Here is a 23,010-nt window from a genome sequence, read left to right on the forward strand (position 1 = left end):
TAAACATGCTAATTACTTCTCCTTGTCAGTATCATTTCACCTGATGATAAGACAAGACATTACTTTTTTTTTTTTTGCTAACGTATGATAGGGGTCCCTGGGTCGCTGGTTTGCCTGGGAGGGGGTCCCTGGGCAAGACAATGTTGAAGACCCCCGGCCTAAGCCTAAGCCTATCTATACATGTTGTCCCACAAGTTAGACAATTGTTTCTGAAATACATATAGGTCTTCCGACAAATCCAGGCTTATTCAAAACCATAACAGTAATCATGTTAGCGACACGAACAACATGCAACAACAAAACATATGTTTACGTAATGCGTGCATCTGGACGATGACATCATGTGTTGTTTATAACAGAGTGTGTGTGTGTGCACGTGTATTTGTGTGTGATTCATCTTTCACACAAAGGCTCTCACTGCCTGTCACTGACATGCAAACAGGCACTTTCACAGACACCTTTGTTATGTCACTGTACTGATACAAACCCTAGCCTGTTACATGCACAAAGTTATGACTCATCCTAATCCACAACCTACTGCATGATGAGCCTGGATCTTACTGTGTGGAGCACCACTCACTGGGTACCAATAGGACTGAACAATGATGACATGCAGGCTTTCCAAACACGCAATCGATTTGAAGGCAGTTAGCGTTGCCATAACTGAGTGACATAACTGATTCGTAGATGACGGCTACAATATAACATAATTGAACATTTCTGTCTGTATATTGTGTTATGTTATGATAAACCTAACAAACAAATACCACCTTATTCCTCTTTTATTTCTTCCACATCTGCGCTAAACATATTTGGTGTTTCATAGCGATGATAAAATGTGTTTATTTTGACTAAATGCACCAACAGATGCACTGTCTCTAACATCCAAGCTTGCATAGTCTATCCAAAAACCTCCCCCTGGCTCTATTAAAGCTGCAATATGTAACTTTTTAGGTGAACCAACCAAATTAACATAGAAATGTGAGTTATAAATCTGTCGTTCTCATTGAAAGCAAGTCTAAGAAGCATTGATCTGTTCTATGTGTGCTATTTCTATGCTTTCGTTTTTTGTGTTTTTTTTTCTTTCGGTTTTGTACACCAACTTCAAACAGCTGAAAGTACAGTGCTGTGAAAAAGTCTTTGCCCCCTTTCAAATTGTTTCTACTTTAGCATATTTGTTATACTGAATGTTATCAAATCTTCAACCAAAACCTAATATTAAATAAAGGGAACCTGATTTACAAATAACAAGAAAATATATTTCACAGCGGTTTAGATGGTACAATGATTCTCTACACATTGCTTGTTTTGTCACAAACTGAAATTAGGCGAACTATTACAATTTTAGCAACCAGGAAATGGTGGAGCGACAGCCGAAAAACCCTTTTTCTAAGAGTGTATGGTAGTGCATTCTACCTTAGTGGTGTGCATTGACTGTAAGAGTGTCTTCTACTAAAGAACCAAACGTAAATGTTAAGCACGGATAGTTGGTTAGGACAGTGGTTTTCAAACCTCTCCTCGGGGACCCCTGGACATTTCACAATTTTGTTGTAGCCCTGAACTACATCACCTGATACACCTATCCAAGGGTTTGATTGTTGACAAGTTGAATCAGGTGTGCTAGCTGTGGAATAGTTCTAATACATGGAATGGCTGGGGTTCCCCGAGGAGAGGTTTGGGAAACACTGGGTTAGGAAACTCCCAGTCCCTATTCCCCAGTCTCTTACCCAGTTTGACGTCTCCGTTCAGGGATAGCAGGATGTTCCCAGCCTTCAGGTCTCTGTGGATCACCTTGTTGTCATGGAGGTAGAGGAGGGCCTGGAGGGTCTGCTTACACACCACCCGGATCTGGGGCTCCGTCAGGGGCCTCTCTAGCTCTGAGGGGCCGGGGCCACAGAAACACATACTTAGCATTCCTTCTCACACACTGGGTTTCACTCACACTGGGTTTCACTCACACTGGGTTTCACTCATGCAGTCACTCACAGGGTACACACACACAGGGTAAACACACGTACACACACTCCCTCAGTCCTTTCACACAGTAATAGGACTAACAGTAGTAAAAGGACTGAGCTGGCTTACGGCTGTATCAATGTAGAATGTTAATGCTGATACCTTATCAATGTAGTATGTGGTTGGTCTACATCTTGTTGGTGCTGATCACTGGTAGTTCAATATCAGTTAACTGTTGCTATACTGTTATATCTCTCACATTTCAGTCACATAATACATTGAAATACATTTACCATTGTTACAAATGATTTATCACTCATCTGCTTATCATATTCTTTAGAAGTAGGATGTAGGAAGGCTGACTCACCCAGCATGACGGCATCCACCGCTCCACCTGCACAGAACTCTATCAGGATCTACAAAAAAAAGAGAAGAATGGTTACATTAGATCCATTACAGTGGATTAAAGAAAACTCACAGCATTCATCTAATGAGGTAAAAATACCATAACAGGTAAACATACCATACATTTACAACAAACAATAGTACTTTTGAGTGTTTACAGCTATACAAAGTAAGCCCCATTTCCATGGTACTATAGGCCAACATCAAACTGTGTCATGTGGTCGTTGTCAATGGAGTCCTGTCTGGATCCAGTAGCCTTACAATCCAATGCAGAGAGGGGCTTAAAGGGTATCAAGTACAATGACAACAAGACGCAACACACTTAACTCTACCTATCCAATCCATCAATCAGGCCTAAGTCGTTACACTATGGACCAGCAACCTTCCACCCTTCATACTTAAAAGCCCCCCCCCCCCTTTGCTTTGCTCTGAAGGCTTTCTCATGGTATACACATGTAGCCTAGCCTAGCGTAGCTAGCTAGAACGTAGCCCTTTCCCCAAATAGGAGGGAGGGAGCTAGCTTTAGCTGCAGTAGCTGTAAGGCTAGGTATTTGGAGGAGAGAGACACCTAGCCATTCAGTGCAGGGAGGTAGTATCGTTAGACTAGCATAGGCCTGATATGTCAAAAGACTTTGGACTGTATCAGGGCTATAGCCTAACCTAGCCTAGCATGCTGCTAACATTAGGGATACAACAGAGAAACAATTAGGCTAACAAAAACAAAATAACAAGCTCAAGTTATCCACGGCCCTACTGTGCTCAATACAGTAAAAATTGAGACACCGACAGTGAAACAATGGAAGACATATTTGGTGCCAAGAAGAGGAAGACAAAACACACTTCCTCAATGTAACACAGTCATTGAGAAATTATTGGTACTCTCTATTCTCCTTTTGGCGAGTATTTAGAGGGCAGTTCACCTGTTCACCTATTGAGCCAAACATAATTATGGCAACAATGACCCATGTGACCTTTCTAAGAAGAACCAATTCTTAGTTTGGCCTTATTACAACCACAACAAACATAAAATTCAACAAAAACCTTTCAAGAGCATTTTACCCTCCCCAACAAAACTCTAAAATAAGACAGTATGCTCCGCCTAGCCTAAGCCTTGAAACAGTCTTGTCATTCATACAAGCCCTTGTAGTGTTGTTTCATTGGTAGGCGAGCTGTTGTTTCAGTCCAGCTGCATGTACAATAGGCCAAACAGTGGGTCTTTACAGTGGCAGGCGGGTAGAGAGGAACTACAGAGCTGTCGCCATGACTTCCTCTCCCAGCACACACAGCCCTCTGAGGAGCCATTCATGTGGTGTAGAGAGAGAGGGAGGACACAACTCTGAAATAGGATCTTAGCCACACAGCTGCTAACCAACAGTTAAAAGTGTGATTTGGGAGACAAAGATATGCAACATATGAAAATATAGGCCTATGATCTGACCCATGATTAGGCCTAACCAATAGTCTTAAGGTCAAGTACATTGTGGTTAGGATAGGAAACGTGCTGTGTATGCACCATATTAGAATGGCTGAGGCTGCGGATCCGTAGGTAACAGCTCCGTCCCTTTTCCCCAGAGCTGAAGATCTGAATCACGTTCTGCGCATGTTTCTTTACCTTTACTTTTACGCAAATAATGTTTTGGTCACCCTCCATTCACATTTCTCACAGTCAATCGCTAATGATCATTCTTCAAGTTTTACTGGTGAAACGTCCATGAAGCATCTGCATCCAACCATTTGATCTCAATCAGTTTCATGGGGATATGCCTTTAGATCTTCTTGAGTTATATAGTGTTGTTTCGAGGTAGCCTACAGTGTTGTTTTGAATTATGTACAGTGAGTGCATTTTAGACCAGATGGTGGTCACAAACTGTAGCATAGCCTACATGTGTTTAGTTTCAATCAAAGCACATGTTTTGCCTAGTGGCGCATTCTGTTATGTAGAATAGTATCATTATGTGATCTTGCAGACATTGATTCAGCTTTGAACTAACATTATTAAACGAGCACCGTTCGCCAGAGTAGCCTGTTCTCTACGAGTAGAGCAGAGACTGTGCGTAAAGTAGAGAATCCTGTACATGTGCAGAAGCTTCAGGACGTTTAGCTGCCGGGAAGAGGGGTACAGAAAAGTGGGATCCGCAGCCACTCTGCATTATATATAGGGCTAGCTCTAGTCTATCCAATAACTTGCAAAGTGGGTACGTGCATGATAAAAGTTTGAGACTGAAGTTAAGTGAAATTGAGGAAACATAAAATTGCTACTGTCATTAATCTAACCCTTAATCCTTAAAAAACATAATGTGGTTACCACATTGTTATTAGAGCCATATCAGATGAGGAAGACAAAATAAAGCATTCTCCAGAGACTTAACTTCTACACAACCTTTTAGAACCTCTAGTCTTTCATCTACAGTAAGAGCTCCTGTACTAATCTCTCGCTTTCTCTATTTACACACCAGCTACCATGTAAGCCTAGATAATAATCAATACACAACCTCCATTGGGCTAGAAGCCATTGTTCGGCAGACAACGGAGAGGAAAGGGCTGAGCACTCAACAGAGCTGCAGTGTAACCAAATACTGCAGGTCATCATCACAGCTTTTGATGAGTCGGATTACTGATAATATGTCTATGTGGATATTTCTATGTCAGCAAGGAAGGAGACACAGGGAGCCACCATGTCATACCATTAATTCTTTCCCAGCTTGAAAAAAGCAAGGGAGCTTTTGTCTCGTGTTCTCCTTTGGAGCTCTTGGGAGGCTATGGTATGTAACCTATCAGGTAGCACCTTAGAAGCACTGACTTTTTAGATTTGATATAATGTATTATTTGTTGAATAAAAATAAAATAAAAATCCTTCCATTTTTCCTGAATGAAAGGTGGAAATGCCTTTGTTTTATAGGTATTCTTTTGTATTATATTCCTATATACAGTGGGGGAAAAAAGTATTTAGTCAGCCACCAATTGTGCAAGTTCTCCCACTTAAAAAGATGAGAGAGGCCTGTAATTTTCATCATAGGTACACGTCAACTATGACAGACAAATTGAGGGAAAACAATCCAGAAAATCACATTGTAGGATTTTTTATGAATTTATTTGCAAATTATGGTGGAAAATAAGTATTTGGTCACCTACAAACAAGCAAGATTTCTGGCTCTCACAGACCTGTAACTTCTTCTTTAAGAGGCTCCTCTGTCCTCCACTCGTTACCTGTATTAATGGCACCTGTTTGAACTTGTTATCAGTATAAAAGACACCTGTCCACAACCTCAAACAGTCACACTCCAAACACCACTATGGCCAAGACCAAAGAGCTGTCAAAGGACACCAGAAACAAAATTGTAGACCTGCACCAGGCTGGGAAGACTGAATCTGCAATAGGTAAGCAGCTTGGTTTGAAGAAATCAACTGTGGGAGCAATTATTATGAAATGGAAGACATACAAGTCCACTGATAATCTCCCTCGATCTGGTCCTCTGTAGCTCAGCTGGTAGAGCACGGCGCTTGTAACGCCAAGGTAGTGGGTTCAATCCCCGGGACCACCCATACACAAAGATTTATGCACGCATGACTGTAAGTCGCTTTGGATAAAAGCGTCTGCTAAATGGCTGTCACGGTTTCGGCCGAGACTGCTCCTCCTCCTGGTTCGGGAGGCTTCGGCGAGCGCCGTCCCCGGAGTACTAGCTGCCACCGCTCTATGTTTCTGCAGTCGATTGCTTTTGTCTGTCTGTTTCACCTGTGGCCAATTGTGTGTTGATTGCATGCCCTATAAGTTCCTTGTTTTGTGTTAGTATTATTGTGTGTTGTTTTCACTGTCATGTTGTTCGGAGCTACGTGTTTGCACTCTGTTTGTTTTATGTTTAGTGTTTACGCGTGTTTGCGTAATTCTCCCTCGCCTCTTGTTTTGTCGAGGTCGTGTTATTTTTGGTCGGTTACTTTGGATTATTAAAGTCTGTTGGACTTAACCTCTGTGTCCTGCACCTGACTCCTCCACCACATCCACATCGGTTCCCTTCTGACAATGGCATATTATTATTATTATTATTATCTGGGGCTCCACGCAAGATCTCACCCAGTGGGGTCAAAATGATCACAAGAACGGTGAGCAAAAATCCCAGAACCACACGGGGGGACCTAGTGAATGACCTGCAGAGCTGGGACCAAAGTAACAAAGCCTACCATCAGTAACACACTACGCCGCCAGGGACTCAAATCCTGCAGTGCCAGACGTGTCCCCCTGCTTAAGCCAGTACATGTCCAGGCCCGTCTGAAGTTTGCTAGAGTGCATTTGGATGATCCAGAAGAGGATTGGGAGAATGTCATATGGTCAGATGAAACCAAAATAGAACTTTTTTGGTAAAAACTCAACTCGTCGTGTTTGGAGGACAAAGAATGCTGAGTTGCATCCAAAGAACACCATACCTACTGTGAAGCATGGGGGGTGGAAACATCATGCTTTGGGGCTGTTTTTCTGCAAAGGGACCAGGACGACTGATCCGTGTAAAGGAAAGAATGAATGGGGCCATGTATCGTGAGATTTTGAGTGAAAACCTCCTTCCATCAGCAAGGGCATTGAAGATGAAACGTGGCTGGGTCTTTCAGCATGACAATGATCCCAAACACACCGCCCGGGCAACGAAGGAGTGGCTTCGTAAGAAGTATTTCAAGGTCCTGGAGTGGCCTAGCCAGTCTCCAGATCTCAACCCCATAGAAAATCTTTGGAGGGAGTTGAAAGTCTGTGTTGCCCAGTGACAGCCCCAAAACATCACTGCTCTAGAGGAGATCTGCATGGAGGAATGGGCCAAAATACCAGCAACAGTGTGTGAAAACCTTGTGAAGACTTACAGAAAACGTTTGACCTGTGTCATTGCCAACAAAGGGTATATAACAAAGTATTGAGAAACTTTTGTTATTGACCAAATACTTATTTTCCACCATAATTTGCAAATACATTCATTAAAAATCCTACAATGTGATTTTCTGGATTTCTTTCCTCATTTTGTCTGTCATAGTTGACGTGTACCTATGATGAAAATTACAGGCCTCTCTCATCATTTTAAGTGGGAGAACTTGCACAATTGGTGGCTGACTAAATACTTTTTTCCCCCACTGTAGCTTGTTTCACTTTAGGTGTCCTATGCCAAGAAGACCAAAACCAAAGAGAAGCATCTGTCCTCGTGCTCCTAGACCTTAGTGCTGCCTTTGACACTATCGATCACCACATTCTTTTGGAGAGACTGGAAACCCAAATTGGTCTACACGGACAAGTTCTGGCCTGGTTTAGATCTTACCTGTCGGAAAGATATCAGTTTGTCTCTGTGAATGGTCTGTCCTCCGACAAATCAACTGTACATTTCGGTGTTCCTCAAGGTTCCGTTTTAGGACCACTATTGTTTTCACTATATATTTTACCTCTTGGGGATGTTATTCGAAAACATAATGTTAACTTTCCCTGCTATGCGGATGACACACAGCTGTACATTTCAATGAAACATGGTGAAGCCCCAAAATTGCCCTCGCTAGAAGCCTGTGTTTCAGACATAAGGAAGTGGATGGCTGAAAACTTTCTACTTTTAAACTCGGACAAAACAGAGATGCTTGTTCTAGGTCCCAAGAAACAAAGAGATCTTCTGTTAAATCTGACAATTCATCTTGATGGTTGTAAAGTCGTCTCAAATAAAACTGTGAAGGACCTCGGCGTTACTCTTGACCCTGATCTCTCTTTTGACGAACATATCAAGACTGTTTCAAGGACAGCTTTTTTCCATCTACGTAACATTGCAAAAATCAGAAATTTTCTGTCCAAAAATGATGCAGAAAAATTAATCCATGCATTTGTTACTTCTAGGTTAAATAACTGCAATGCTCTACTTTCCGGCTACCCGGATAAAGCACAAAATAAACTTCAGTTAGTGCTAAATACGGCTGCTAGAATCCTGACTAGAACCAAGAAATTTGATCATATTACTCCAGTGCTAGCTTCCCTACACTGGCTTCCTGTTAAGGCAAGGGCTGATTTCAAGGTTTTACTGTTAACCTATAAAGCGTTACATGGGCTTGCTCCTACCTATCTTTCCGAGTTGGTCCTGCCGTACATACCAATACGTACGCTACGGTCACAAGACGCAGGCCTCCTAATTGTCCCTAGAATTTCTAAGCAAACAGCGGGAGGCAGGGCTTTCTCCTATAGATCTCCATTTTTATGGAACAGTTTGCCTACCCATGTGAGAGACGCAGACTCGGTCTCAACCTTTAAGTCTTTACTGAAGACTTATCTCTTCAGTAGGTCATATGATTGAGTGTAGTCTGGCCCAGGAGTGTGAAGGTGAACGGAAAGGCTCTGGAGCAACGAACAGCCCTTGCTGTCTCTGCCAGGCCGGTTCCCCTCTCTCCACTGGGGTTCTCTGCCTCTAACCCTGTTACAGGGGCTGAGTCACTGGCTTGCTGGTGCTCTTTCATGCCGTCCCTAGGAGGGGTGCGTCACTTGAGTGGGTTGAGTTACTGACGTGATCTTCCTGTCTGGGTTGGCGCCCCCCTTGGTTTGTGCTGTGGTGGAGACCTCTGTGGGCTATACTCGGCCTTGTCTCAGGATTGTAAGTTGGTGGTTGAGGATATCCCTCTGGTGGTGCGGGGGCTGTGCTTTGGCAGAGTGGGTGGGGTTATATCCTTCCTGTTTGGCCCTGTCCGGGGGTTTCTTCGGATGGGGCCACAGTGTCTCTGGACCGCTCCTGTCTCAGCCTCCAGTATTTATGCTGCAGTAGTTTATGTGTCGGGGGGCTGGGGTTAGTTGGTTATACCTGGAGTACTTCTCCTGTCTTATCCAGTGTCCTGTGTGAATTTAAGTATGCTCTCTCTAATTCTCTCGTTCTCTCTTTCTCTCTGAGAACCTGAGCCCTAGGACCATACGTCAGGACTACCGGGCATGCTGACACCTTGCTGTCCCCAGTCCGCCTGGCCTTGCTGCTATTCCAGTTTCAACTGTTCTGCCTGCGGTTACGAAACCCCTACCTGTCCCAGACCTGCTGTTTTCAACTCTTAATGATCGGCTATGAAAAGCCAACTGAGAGACCTGAGCCCTAGGACCATACGTCGGGACTACCGGCCGTGGTGACTCCTTGCTGTCCCCAGTCCGCCTGGCCTTGCTGCTATTCCAGTTTCAACTGTTCTGCCTGCGGTTATGGAACCCCTACCTGTCCCAGACCTGCTGTTTTCAACTCTTAATGATCGGCTATGAAAAGCCAACTGAGATTTATTCCTGATTATTATTTGACCATGCTTGTCACTTATGAACATTTTTGAACATCTTGGCATGGTTCTGTTATAATCTCCACCCGGCACAGCCAGAAGAGGACTGGCCACCCCTCATAGCCTGGTTCCTCTCTAGGTTTCTTCCTAGGTTTTGGCCTTTCTAGGGAGTTTTTCCTAGCCACCGTGCTTCTACACCTGCATTACTAGCTGTTTGGGGTTTTAGGCTGGGTTTCTGTACAGCACTTCGAGATATTAGCTGATGTAAGAAGGGCTATATAAAATAAAATTGATTGATTGATTGATCGAAGGGCCCTTATTACTAGCTAGTTAGATACAATCAACTACAGCAGGTAGCTTAGTGGTTAAGAGCGTTGTGCCAGTAACCGAAAGGTCGCTGGTTCTAATCCCCGAGCCGACTAGGTGAAAAATCTGTCGATGTGCCCTTGAGCAAGGCACTTAACCCTAATTGCTCATGTAGGTCGCTCTGGATAAGAGCGTCTGCTAAATGATTAAAATGTTTTTTTTTTAAATGTACTTTGCGATCCCTGAGTGTACAAATGTACATGACCACTTCCCTAATGCAATTATGTCATCCTTATCTATGGACACAGGTGTGCCCCGGAAAAGTGATCTGAAACTAGATCTCCAAATCCAATCAAAATTCACAGGAAGTGACCACCATCCCGAAGGTGAGAACTAAAACAATGTGTACACGAAGAGAGGGTGATATGGATGGACACTAGTTATTTTGGGAGGTGACAGAAAGAAACATCACTCAGTGATATTGTGAAGACGAAAAAGGCTACATAATAATATACTGTAATACAAAAATGAATTTCCATATTCAAATATGGTGATAACCTATAATAAATGCTGCTAGTATCTGTGCTAGTTTGAACTTTGACCAAGGAAGACGATAAGCGAGGTAGTGTGAGAGGAGGATAAACATTCCATTGTACTGATAGCCATGACACAGGTCAGTCCTCACAACTCGTTTTAGCCTAGTTAAGATGCCCCAACAAAGGAAGACACTGCAGCACACTGCTGATCTTAGCTGATGCTCCATAAACCATTTAATCTCACAACCAATGTTTCGGTCAATAGACCTTCAGAGTTTGTGCTATTACTATTATCAATAAACTATTACAGCAGTACTGCTAACAAATCACAGCCTCCACTGAGAACCCCAATCCCTACTCACCCATAGCTTGCTGTCGTAGTAGAAGGCGTCCAGCAGCTTCACTATGTTGTGATGGTCGCAGGAGGCCAGGATATCGATCTCTACCATATAGTCCTCCAGCTCCTCCTCCGTCTTGGTATCGATCACTTTAGCTGCAGCCAGAATGCCTGTCAGCTTGTTCTGGGCCTAGGAGACAAACAGGAAGAAGTGAGAGGGTTATTATGCTAGCTTCTGACAATGGAATAGACCGAGTTCTGTTGACATTCGCAGAAGACATACAACGTTGAGTGTTATTTTGGGGGCTTCATGACAATGGAAATGATAGAATAGAATGGGTTCCGTTGTTGCTCTCATAATAGGAGTCAAGAGAGAGTTGATATCAGATTTCACATGATGTTCACAAAAAGCTAAAAGCAGCCAACTGACACTTTTTTCAAATGTATTTGTCACATCATTGATGAAAACCATCACAGCATAAGTTCCAATTCCATTTGAAGTGGAACTGTCTGCTGTTTGTTTTGGTTGTGTCTCATAGCAGGATGTGCTGGATGCGGCCCGCGGTGATATGGGATATGGCACTTCCTCTTAACCTGAGTGTGTTCCTCAGGTCACGTCTGCCATTTAAATGCTTTAAATGCATTATCACAATACACATGATCACATTCACAGGATGGATCCATATTCAGCATGCACACACGCACACGCACACACGCACACCAACACACACACACACACGCACACACACAAACACACACTTCTCTTTCACTATGAATCGATTGGGAGTTTAGAGGCCGGTTCCAATAGGATGACTCATCATGAGATTGCAGCATATTATAGTTGGTTTCGTAGAGATGACTCTCAGCCCAGGATGTTTGAATTTTACTTTGAAATGTACTTCCCATAGATGTGCTTCGATTGGCCTGTTGTATCCCTAGTAATGCCAGAAAGGTCAATCATTTACTATTCTTAGGAGTAGTATTATAGTACATGTTGTTGTGCTTTGCTGCTGGAGCAGCCTATGGTTTGGTTGTAGTAGTAGGCAACTTCACATGGCATATGTTACTAAACTGACTAAGGCATATGGATTCTCTACAACAAGTAATAGTTAGATTTAGAAACCATAACTGACCACACACAGTCCTATTATTAGATCAGAAATCAATTGAAAACGGAGCACATTCATGGTAGGGATCCAGATAGCTATTATTATACTATTATATCATACCCAAAAATAGGCTTGTGGCTACAGAAAAAACAAACACGCTAATTGGAATAGTTTCGACAAAGCACCCTGCTACCGGTTTTGGCCCTCCACTCATGGGTGATCAAATTCAATGTCACTCATGTAAATGATGCTTTTTGCTCTGCCCATGCATTGAGGTCGGTGAAAACAATGCCACAATTTATAGGGACTCATCTAACATGGTTTAGGGCTGCTGTGAATGGCCTAACAATCAGAGTTAGGGAAGAAATAGCTGTGCCTGTGTGTGGACTGGAGGCAGTGTAGTTGACAATGTTGACCAAAATGAAAAGAATGGCAGTCATTAATCCAATGTTGGGTTTAGTCCTAAACATAGTGTAAGGGGTAACACATCCTGTTATAGCCTAAGGGAGGAATTCCAAGGAACAGGATGTAGGCTATTTTACTCCAATTGGTTACAGCAGAGAGTGGACTGAGATGAACACACACATGACATGATTGATGATTCTTGAAACATGGTATCAAACTGTAATTGTAACGTGTCATCATCATTGCTACAATGAATCAGAAGAGATCTACAATGACCCAAAATGACCCTTCATACCTTGTAGACTTTTCCAAAGGCTCCATCCCCCAGTTCTCCAATGATCTCCCATATCTCCTCTGGGTTCTCATCTCTGTGGACATGCTCATACTGTTTCTTCTTCTTCTCAGCACCCAATTTAAAGATTTTACGGAAATTGAAAAAGGATGCCATTTTCAAGCCTGCCTTCTTCAGATAGCTAGTTGACAAAGGAATAAATATCCAGCAATACGAAGATCATCAGTGCATTCTACTGCATAGGACTTGAATTGTTGTGTTTACTTAGGTCCCTTGGTGTGTTCTTGTGAGTCAAGCAGACCCTGAGGTGGCATATTCAATATGTTACAGTATTATAACAATTCAGAATTCTTTCAAATACTGTTAAACTCAAATCATTGTTGATCAACCCGTTATTATGGCAACGATATCACCGTTATCCCATAACAAAATGAAGTTCAGCCCACATCATGGGCTATTGTTGATTCTTACAACAACAATATTCACATTGATGTCTCCTGGCATTGTATTTCCGTCCAAAGAATAGACTTCCACAGTGCAAAGTAAGCACGGGAAGCTGCTGTTGTTCCTTTAACTCAGAACAACCAACACTGGCCTGACAACGCATGCGGCAGGGCTCTTTCCTCAACCAAAGAGCAGATAGAGAAGGTAAAGAAACAACCCTTCCAAATAATTATATTCCATGAATTTGAATATTCGATCGCCCAAAGTCTCTTGAATGTATATATAGCGAATAAAAACACCGTCGGTATGGTAAAACAATCTTCTTTCCCTTGGCGAGGCACGGGGTCCAGTAATCTAGCGGATTTGGTGTCAAATGCGCGTTCATGAGCGCGCAACTGTAGTTCTTTCGCTTCTTCACGCTTGATTGAAGGTGGAGGAAAGAGCATCTAGAGCGCGTTGCTTCCATCGTCAGCACTGGAGGCCAGCATGATTAGTGTTATAAATTATTCATAAATTCAAGAAAACTTTTAAAGAGTATGACATTTTGTAGAAGCCTATTCAATGCATTTCTAGCCTAGGCCTATTGTTCAGCCCTGCAACATTTAGTAAATCATAAGTTAAATTAAACGAGAAAGAAAAGCCATATAGCCTCATTAAAAATGATTGCACATTTCCCCTAATATTGAAAATGTTAAATTCTGATAATTGCATCAATATGAGAGAGAGAGTCCAGTCTCAGATACAGTGATGGGTTTCTTTCTTCTCTCGTTCTATTGCTTAAAACGACATGTCCCAGATACCCATGCGAGACGTGCACTCGCACATACAGGCGCAAACTTTTCAACATTGTTATCTTTACCACATGTACATCTATTAATAATCGTCATTCACGGTTAAAATATGTTTACATAAATACATGGTTTATTTAATCTGTTCTATTTTCATTTCTTTATATATACATTTACGTGTGGAAAATTCATGTGACCGGAAACTTGGACTTTTGCGGAAGCTGTGCAAATATTTGCTCAAATCTCAAAGCATTTCCCGGGAAAATGATGCGAAACAAACTAACCAAGCGAGGGAGAGATAAGTAAGCTGTCGTAAGTAGGTTAGCTTGCCACTTTTGGTTGTCTTTCGTCGCGTGTGGTGAGTGGCCGATGATGGTATGCAGCCCGAAGCGAAGGATCCAGAGGAGGATAGTGTATGGGATGAACCACCTTCAATGCTGTGGGGACTGGACCCAATGTTCAACGCTTTCACCAGGCTCTATGTCAAAGACATCCTACAGATGAGAGAGTCCTGTCAAGTGCCAGGTATTGTTAACTTCAGTTTTGACAACATTAATGCTACGTTTATTAAACTTTACTAGCTAACACATTTAATTTCCCCTATCCTAGGGATATACTTCTACAACTCTCACCCGATATTCAAAGTTGATGTGCTTGGGACTGTGGTGTACAAGCGAGAGAGAGAAGACTTCTTCTGTTATGGAGGTAATGATGAAGCTCAATTTATTCATTTTAAATGTTCCTACTTAGCCTCTTCATATCAAACTGTTATTCACATGCAAATATTGAGTACATGTAAATCTAATATGGTTGGGTGTTATAATTGCTTTACAGTTGATGATGGTACTGGTGTTATAAACAGCCTTTGCTGGAAAGATAAACAGTGGAGGGATCAATGTAAGTACAGGTATTCTCATTCTAACTGTGTGTGTCAGCCCTGTTCATATTCATTGTTGACTGTATCATCTTCAGCAGGAGCAAGGTCTCTCGGTAGCAGCGCTCGTGGAGACTTCAACCCAGCCAATGAGCTGAAGAAACTACGGCAAGCCCAACACAGCAGCTCCCACCTGGAGATAGGAGAACTGCTCAGGGTGAGAGGGCCTGTCAAGACCTCCAGACAACAGAGAGAGATAATGGCCTCTACTTACTGTGAGTGGAGAGGTGACACGCCTATGAATATGGTCACTCAGATGCAGGCATGCACAGTCAAGCGCATATGGACACACACACACACACACACACTTGTGCATTTCGCAACTAAACAGTTTATTAAACCTGACATATTTTTGTCCATACAATCTTTATTGGCCCCCCAATATGTTGGTTGTAGATAAAGTGTCAGACCCGGTGATGGCGGTCCAGATATCCTGGATGATGGAGGTTCCTCAGCTCTACAGACAGTGCTATGATAAACCATTCCAACTGGACGGCAGTGCACAGAACCCAAACATTAAAGGGTAGGCCGAATAATTGCTGGTCAGTAAGGAGCAGCATCATTTTGGCTATTATATATGATATTTAATTCAAACTTTGATTTAGAGACATTTTTGTGAATATCTTTATGGCTTATTTGGTGTTCCTGCAGTGGTTCTGCTTCCTACCTGCTTGGCAGAGCCACTCGTATCCTGAAGGACTTCCTGAAAGAGAAAGATGTCACCAGGTTCAGACCCTATGATGTCCAGGACCTTCTACAGCCTCTGGTCTCCAGACAACCTCAGCCGATAGCAGCAGAACAAGTACACATATATGCATATAGCCTTGATCATTTGTGAAACATCTATGTAGGCCTTATAAAGAGTTTATGAAGGCATCATTAAGCTTTTAAGTTGTTGTTCATTTAAAGTGGGACCGTATTTTTTAAAATCTGACTTGATGCTAGGAGCCTGAGGCTGGTCCATCATCAGGTCCATCAACATCCTTCAAACAGCTCAGGGAGCTCCTCCAGAAGAGCCTTCAGATCCTGGAGGACGAAGGCTTGGTGTTCCGCAAGGTCAAATCTCAGGATGAAGTCTACCATGTAAGCAGCAGCAGCACATGAAAATAGATATCACAGAGGAACTAAGTGCTATGTGAAGCTCATCAAACACATTAACGCTGACGCTCATGGGATGTGGGACACAAGCAAAGTGCTCAGCATACCAGAATTAAAGATTTTGAGACTGATCTTTCATTATTCACCAGTATTGTGGTGACTGAAGGTTATATTGGAATAACACAAGTTTTACTATGTTTCTCCCCTTTAGGTAACGGAACAGGACAAAGATCTTCTCATGGCCATCAGAGACATTCTTAGGGAAGATTGCAGACGAGAGAAATGTAAGGGCATTTCCCCTCTTCTTACTTCTGTAGAGTACTTTACAATATACTGCTCCACCAGTGCTATACCAGTGTATTATAATATGTATTGATGGTCTTTCTCTCGCGTTGCCAGATGCGGAAAAGGGATGCCACATCCTGCATGTCCTGTCCAGTGTGAGACAGAGGTACAGTCGCAATGTGAGCAAGGCAGCCTTGGAGCTGGTCCTCAAAGCTCTGGAGTGTAATAGTGACATTATCAGCACCAGCGACAGTCATTACACTATCCTCTGATGCTGACTTTGACATTCTGGGACATTCCACAAACTGTCTGAAATGGAGTGAAACGGGGAGGTATTATCCGAACTTGCCTAATAAGAAACGCATGTTTTTGTTTTCCGTTGCAAAAAGATATATACTGTGTGCCCTAATAAATATGACCCTGGCTAAATGAATAGCTTACTACATTTGATTATTAATAAACATGGCCATCTTCAAGATATCAGTTGCTATCAATCATGCTAGAGCTATGTACATATGTATGAATGTATATTTAACAAGTACAGGACAAGCTGTTTTTACTATATATATATATACTTTTTTTTAAATGAATGTGCTAAAGTTGTGTAAATGATGTGGATAATACCTGAATTTAGAACTCAATTTGGAGCATATGTTCATTTTGCACACGGGGGCAGTATTTCGTCGTTAATATGCTCCGCGATGCAGCCCGTCGCTGATTGGTCCACTTTGAAACATCTGTATCCATACGTCCAAGCTATTGATGAGAGCAGCCTATAGCGGCTTATGACTCAGTTGCCAGCGCTGTCAAAGAAACTGCGAGCCATGAGAAGCAATATGGAATAGTTTATGCTATTTAGGCCTAAGGAACAAATAGGTTGTTATAGCTATTCGTAGCCTTTTTAATGGTTATTTTAACATACATGCTTTGGATAATGGAGATAATTTAATTGTAATGCTGAAACCAATCACATTAATAAAAAGTATCCTTACATGGTCCAAGCGCAGTGTGATGTCCAACATTTGTTTGTAATTAACTACATTGTAGCCACTCTTCGGAGCACTTTAAGGAAACATTACAGCTGCGTAAATATTATTACAATGATTACACATCTTTTCCAAAATCATATCTAAATGTATACAAACATATAGACAATGCCAAAATACACAAAACTACATGCAAGTATTCCATAAACTATGAGTTGGAATGGGACTTCAACCTTCTACAACACAGTTTACCCCAAGTGCTTCATCCAACTGGAGGAGGCACGACAAGCAAGCCCATCCCACTCGATCGATCCCCCCCACCCCAAATTGCTCTGCGCCTTGCTTGCTTCCGGAGGCATTTGGCGGTGAATTCGGTGGCTTTTTTTTAACCTACCCCAAGCCTATATAGCCTGCAGGTATGCACCCCTCGCCGAAGGTATTGTGGTCCACACAAAGGAACTCGCTCCACTTTCCTATTTGAGGTGACCTCCTTCTCAGCATGCGACCGCTGGCCAGCCTGCCTTGTTGTCCAACGTGAAGATCTCGCCTTTTGGATTTCTGGCAGAATGTTTTAGGGATATAAAGATAGATTCTGAATTGATAGGGACTATGATATATTCAACATTTGGGTATATTACGCATATTCAAGGCAAGACATTTGATTTCTTGCGCCGGAACATTAGCTATAATCGACAACCCACTCAATGAATGTTCTTTTTATATTCTTCTTCTCCAACGTTTTTTGAACTGCAGAGTCTATAGCCTGCTACAGGAACTGGAATATTGCATTTATTGTGTGTGTATGCTGTAGCCATTTCCAACGTCAAGATGCAGTTTCGGACAGTGTTGGATGTAAAAGTCGTGGACGTGGAGAAGCGGCGCAATCCATCCAAACATTACGTGAGTAGGATACCCCCCTCACCATTTATCTACCTACCTGGGTACATTCAAAATCCGAACTACAGTGACTACGTTATCTATTCTGTATCTATTTATGAATATAATACACGAGGAAAGGTTTCACCACTTATAGCATATACCAGTCATCGCAGCTCATCACAGTTTTGATTCAACTAGCCTATGATTCACGAGTTATTGATTCAGTCTGCAAATCAATATCTCCATTTATTAAATGGTGTAGGATATGGGATATTCTGTGTATGGCACTGGCCTCTTAGAACATATCTATTCTTGTCATTCATTTGAATGTGTTATAGCCTAACCAATGAATATAAAGAAGGGTTATAACTAGTGACAATACCCACAATATAAGTAATGACAGGTTACAACTGTGGCACGTCCTTTTCAATAACATGGGAACCGAACAGTAATTCATTATTCAACTGGAACTAATATAGCCTAGTTTGTATATCTGGGAGTTTCTTAGAATACCACATCTGTAGAGACTATGTCATGAGAATGATAACAACCTGTGTCATAAATGGTGGTATGACATACTACTTATGACATAAGTGGTCCTGTATGGCTCAGTTGATAGAGCATGGCGCTTGCACCGCCAGGGTTGTGGGTTTGATTCCCGGGGCCACCCAGTCTAAAAATGAATGCAGGCATGACTGTAAGTCGCTTTGGATAAAAGCGTCTGCTAAATGGCATATATTATATTATAAATCACAAGACCTGACATAGTTTATTGCCAATTCAAGCTAAAACGAATCTGATTAGACAGATTCACTGTTAGTACAGGACCTCCTGTCTAGAATCATGCAGGTGTTAGCCAAAGTGAATGATTGGATAGGCTACCCTTATATGTGTATCATATACTAATCTATTAGTTTAGTAGTCATCCTCTGTGTTGTACAATTGAACACAGAGCTACTGTAGTCTACCTATGGGTCCCTCAAGGCAGCTTACTGTACTCTTGGGAAAGTGATATCTTTGAACTTTGCCTACAGCAGGCATATGAATCAATATCTCATTTCACTCCAGACTCGTGGGACTCTATACATAGCTAACAAACAAGTTATTATAAACACTCATTAAATACGATCATACTATATGTTGTCAACTCAAACACTCCATGTTGCTGTTCAAATAATCATTCACTCAGGCAAATATATTATAGTTTCTGAATTTCCCTGTAGTGTGCTTATGAATCAATATCTCTTTAAGATTTACACACATGCAGACTTTTGGGATATCATAGCTTACAGACAAGTTATTATACCTAACCTGCAAGGAACATCATGCACCAACAGCCAACAGATCCACATAGACCTACTCAACCATTAGGCATCCTACATGTATTGCAAGTTGTTAGTTGTTGCTGGTGCTTCCCAGGCCAGTGATGTGTTCAGTTGTGTTTTGGGGCTGTGCAGTCTCATGGGCCTGTCTCTGGCCTAGTTTCCGTAGCTACCGTGCCCCTGGGATCACTGCTAGCTAGTCACTGTGAGAAGAAACTGGAGGGAGTAATGCCCAGACCGTGTCTCACTGTGTGTGTGTGTGTGTGTGTGTGGAGAGAGAGAGTGAGTGTTTGTGTGTGTGTGTGAAAGAGAGAGAGCGAGAGAGAGGGAGAGGGAGAGGGAGAGGGAGAGAGAGAGATATTATCTCCCTCCACCAATCTCAACACTATGTTTGTGAAAACAGCTGGAAATGTTTATCCTATGAGAACAGAGTGAGAGAGAGAGGGGGGGAATGAGACACAAGTCATTGTCAGGGGTGAAGTGATCATTTGACCCGGGGGGGACACATATCTGCTTAGACACAGAAAATCTTCCAATACCGCTTCTTTATTTTTCAGGTGAGACGAATGTTAAAAGAGCTGGTAGCAATCCAAATTGTTTACTTTTAAAATGCAGCCCCCGCTGCTCAATAAGCCCAACAACATTTGGAAACCCTTCGGATGTCCCTTTAGTCAGAACCAGCGGTGCTAGTTGTTGTTTAGCATCATAAAACAGGCCTTCAGGGTGTTGTTTCCTACTCAAATATTTATTGAGCCATCAAAAACAGAATGATGATCTGAGTGAAAAGGTCTCTGTTTTCGAATGGTTACTGCTCACTGTGAGAATCACGTTTGAGGGTTTTTATTAGGAAGGGTTTTTGGCTTGGCCCATTGTTTTCCTCAGTTTGATGACGATAGGGTCCAGCAGGAAAGAGCGAGGTGTCTGTATGTGTGTGAGTCAGGGGGCTGTGCTGACGTCTGTCATCAGTGAAGTCATTGTACTCTGTTCACTTCACACAGGCTCACCCTGTCACTGAACAAGAGGCCTTGGAAGTGTGTGTGTGGTGGGGGAGTGTGTGTGTGTGTGTGTGTGCGCGTGCGTGCGTGCGTTACATTTGATTATGTGTGCCATTTTATCCATCCTCTCTTCCTGCTCAAAATGAAAACACATACACGCTCAGATCTCAATCTTGTTTTATGCTAACAGTCCCGAAAGTTAGAACCAAGCATGGAAAAAGGTCCTTTCATTACTCAGCCCGCTGGTCTTAAAATTCGCTCCAAGCCAACCTAAAACTCCAGGACCTGGTGTCCCTGGAGAGGTTCAAAGGACAAAGAGATGAACAGATAGTTATGACATGTAGTTGTTTCTAGTTGTCACTAGTTTGCATTGCCTTATAAGGAAGCATGTGGTTTTAAATCACACACACAACACACATGCCTACATGCACACAGATACATCTAATGTTTGTTTGCTGTTGTATTTGTGCTGTTGCCAGTGTCTTCTGTCTGTGTTGTCCGTTTTGTCTTATCCATTTTTAAAAACCATTTTTATCCCAGCCCCCGTCTCCACATGAAGCTTTTTTTTACTCTTGCCAGGCCGTCATTGTACGCTGAACAAACATATAAACGGAACATGTAAAGTGTTGGTCCCATGTTTCATGAGCTGAAATAAAAGATCCCAGAAATGTTCAATGAACAAAAAAGCTTATTTCTCTCAGATTTTGTGCACAAATGTGTTTACATCCCTGTTAGTGAGCATTTATGCTTTGCCAAGATAATTCATCCACCTGACAGGTGTGGCATATCAAGATGCTGATTAAACAGCATGGTCATTGATTACACAGGTGCACCTTTTGCTGGGGACAATGAAAGGCCACTCTAAAATGTGCAGTTTTGTCACACAACACAATGCCACAGATGTCTAAAGTTTTGAGGGAGCGTGCAATTGTCATGCTGACTGCAGGAATGTCCACCAGAGCTGTTGCCAGAGAATGTAATGTTCTGAAACAAAGCTGAAAATGTCCCAGTTCTTCCATAGCCTGCATCACCAGACATGTCACCCATTGAGCATGTTTGGGATGCTCTGGGTGGACGTGTACGACAGCGTGTTCCACGTCCCGCCAATATCCAGCAACTTCGCACAGCCATTGAAGAGGAGTGGGACAACATTCCACAGCCCACAATCAACAGCCTGATCAACTCTATGCGAAGGAGATGTGTCACGCTGCATGAGGCAAATGGTGTTCACACCAGATACTGACTGGTTTTCTGATCTATGCCCCTACTTTTTTTAAGGTATCTGTGACCAACAGATGCATACACTACATGACCAAAAGTATGTGGACACCTGCTCGTCGAACATCTCGTTCCAAAATCATGGGCATTAATATGGAGTTTGTCCCCCCTTTGCTGCTATAACAGCCTCCACTCTTCTGGGAAGGCTTTCCACTAGATGTTGGAACATTGTTGCCGGGACTTGCTTCCATTCAGCCACAAGAGCCTTAGTGAGATCGGGCACTGATGTTGGGCGATTAGGCCTGGATCGCAGTCTGCGTTCCAATTCATCCCAAAGGTGTTCGATGGGGTTGAGGTCAGGGCTCCGTGCAGGCCAGTCAAGTTCTTCCACACCAATCTCGACAAACCATTTCTGTATGGACCTCGCTTTGTGCACAGGGGCATTGTCATGCTGAAACAGGAAAGGGACTTCCCCAAATTGTTGCCACAAAGTTGGAAGCACAGAATCATCTAGAATGTCATTGTATGCTGTAGCGTTAAGATTTCCCTTCACTGGAACTAAGGGGCCTAGACTGAACCATGAAAAACAGCCCCAGACCATTATTCCTCCTGCACCAAACTTCTCGGCACTATGCATTGGGGCAGGTAGTGTTCTCCTGGCATCCGACCAAACCCAGATTCATCCATTGGAATGCCAGATGGTAAAGCGTGATTCATCCCTCCAGAGAACGCGTTTCCACTGCTCCAGAGTCCAATTGCGGCGAGCTTTACACCACTCCAGCCGACGTTTGGCATTGCACATGGTGATCTTAGGCTTGTGTGCGGCTGCTTGGCCATGGAAACCCATTTCATGAAGCTCCCGACGAACAGTTCTTGTGCTGACATTGCTTCCAGAGGCAGTTTGGAACTCGGTAGTGAGTGTTGCAACCGAGGACAGACGATTTTCACACGCTACGTGCTTAAAGCACTCTGCGGTCCCGTTCTGTGAGCTTGTGTGGCCTACCACTTCGTGGCTGAGCCGTTGTTGCTCCTAGACGTTTCTACTTCACAATAACAGCACTTACAGTTGACCGGGGCAGCTCTAGCAGGGCAGAAATTTGACGAACTGACTTGTTGGAAAGGTGGCATCCTATGACGGTGCCACGTTGAAAGTCACTGAGCTCTTCAGTAAGGCCATTCTACTGCCAATGTTTGTCTATGGAGATTGCCTGGCTGTGTGCTCGATTTTATACACCTGTCAGCAACAGGTGTGGCTGAAATAGCCAAATTCATTAATTGGAAGGTGTGTCCACATACTTTTCTATATATAATGTATCTGTATTAGGGCATAATGAATTTATTTCAATTGACTGATTTCCTTATATGAAGTGTAATGCAGTAAAATCTTTCAAATTGTTGCATCTTGCGTTTATAATTTTGTTCAGCATGAATAATAATTTGTTCTTAATTGACTTGCCTGGTTAAATAAAGGTT

At 42.7% G+C, this 23,010-nt stretch overlaps 3 protein-coding genes across 4 annotated transcripts in view; 2 read left to right on the plus strand and 1 right to left on the minus strand.

The window, feature by feature from the left end:
- The window catches only part of LOC123487125 (serine/threonine-protein kinase 10-like), a 37,443-nt gene extending 24,057 nt beyond the window's left edge, over positions 1 to 13,386 (minus strand). The window contains exons 1-4 of the mRNA XM_045218270.1: positions 12,592 to 13,386; positions 10,808 to 10,972; positions 2,324 to 2,372; positions 1,728 to 1,877 (exon numbers count right to left, since the gene is read on the minus strand). Coding sequence (XP_045074205.1) covers positions 1,728 to 1,877; positions 2,324 to 2,372; positions 10,808 to 10,972; positions 12,592 to 12,744 — 517 coding nt within the window. The 5' untranslated portion in view covers positions 12,745 to 13,386. The remainder of the gene's footprint in view (positions 1 to 1,727; positions 1,878 to 2,323; positions 2,373 to 10,807; positions 10,973 to 12,591) is intronic.
- Positions 13,387 to 14,036: 650 nt separating this feature from the next.
- Positions 14,037 to 17,135, plus strand: LOC123487126 (CST complex subunit STN1-like). Of its 2 annotated transcripts, XM_045218271.1 has the most exons (9): positions 14,037 to 14,345; positions 14,430 to 14,525; positions 14,655 to 14,717; positions 14,793 to 14,969; positions 15,151 to 15,277; positions 15,406 to 15,556; positions 15,700 to 15,837; positions 16,064 to 16,136; positions 16,252 to 17,135. In XM_045218271.1, the coding sequence occupies exons 1-9, from the start codon at positions 14,198 to 14,200 to the stop codon at positions 16,407 to 16,409; spliced, it is 1,131 nt and encodes a 376-aa protein (XP_045074206.1). In that variant the 5' UTR covers positions 14,037 to 14,197; the 3' UTR covers positions 16,410 to 17,135. The 2 variants fall into 2 exon arrangements, with proteins under 2 accessions (XP_045074206.1, XP_045074207.1); XM_045218272.1 differs by lacking the exon at positions 14,655 to 14,717.
- A 280-nt stretch (positions 17,136 to 17,415) lies between these two features.
- LOC121559867 (SH3 and PX domain-containing protein 2A) overlaps positions 17,416 to 23,010 on the plus strand; it is a gene marked incomplete at its 3' end in the record, with an annotated part of 87,314 nt that continues 81,719 nt past the window's right edge. The window contains exon 1 of the mRNA XM_045218269.1: positions 17,416 to 18,023. Within this exon, the coding sequence (XP_045074204.1) occupies positions 17,952 to 18,023 (72 nt within the window). The remainder of the gene's footprint in view (positions 18,024 to 23,010) is intronic.

The sequence above is a fragment of the Coregonus clupeaformis genome, unplaced genomic scaffold (assembly GCF_020615455.1).
Source record: "Coregonus clupeaformis isolate EN_2021a unplaced genomic scaffold, ASM2061545v1 scaf1473, whole genome shotgun sequence".
NCBI classification, from domain to species: Eukaryota; Metazoa; Chordata; class Actinopteri; order Salmoniformes; family Salmonidae; genus Coregonus; species Coregonus clupeaformis.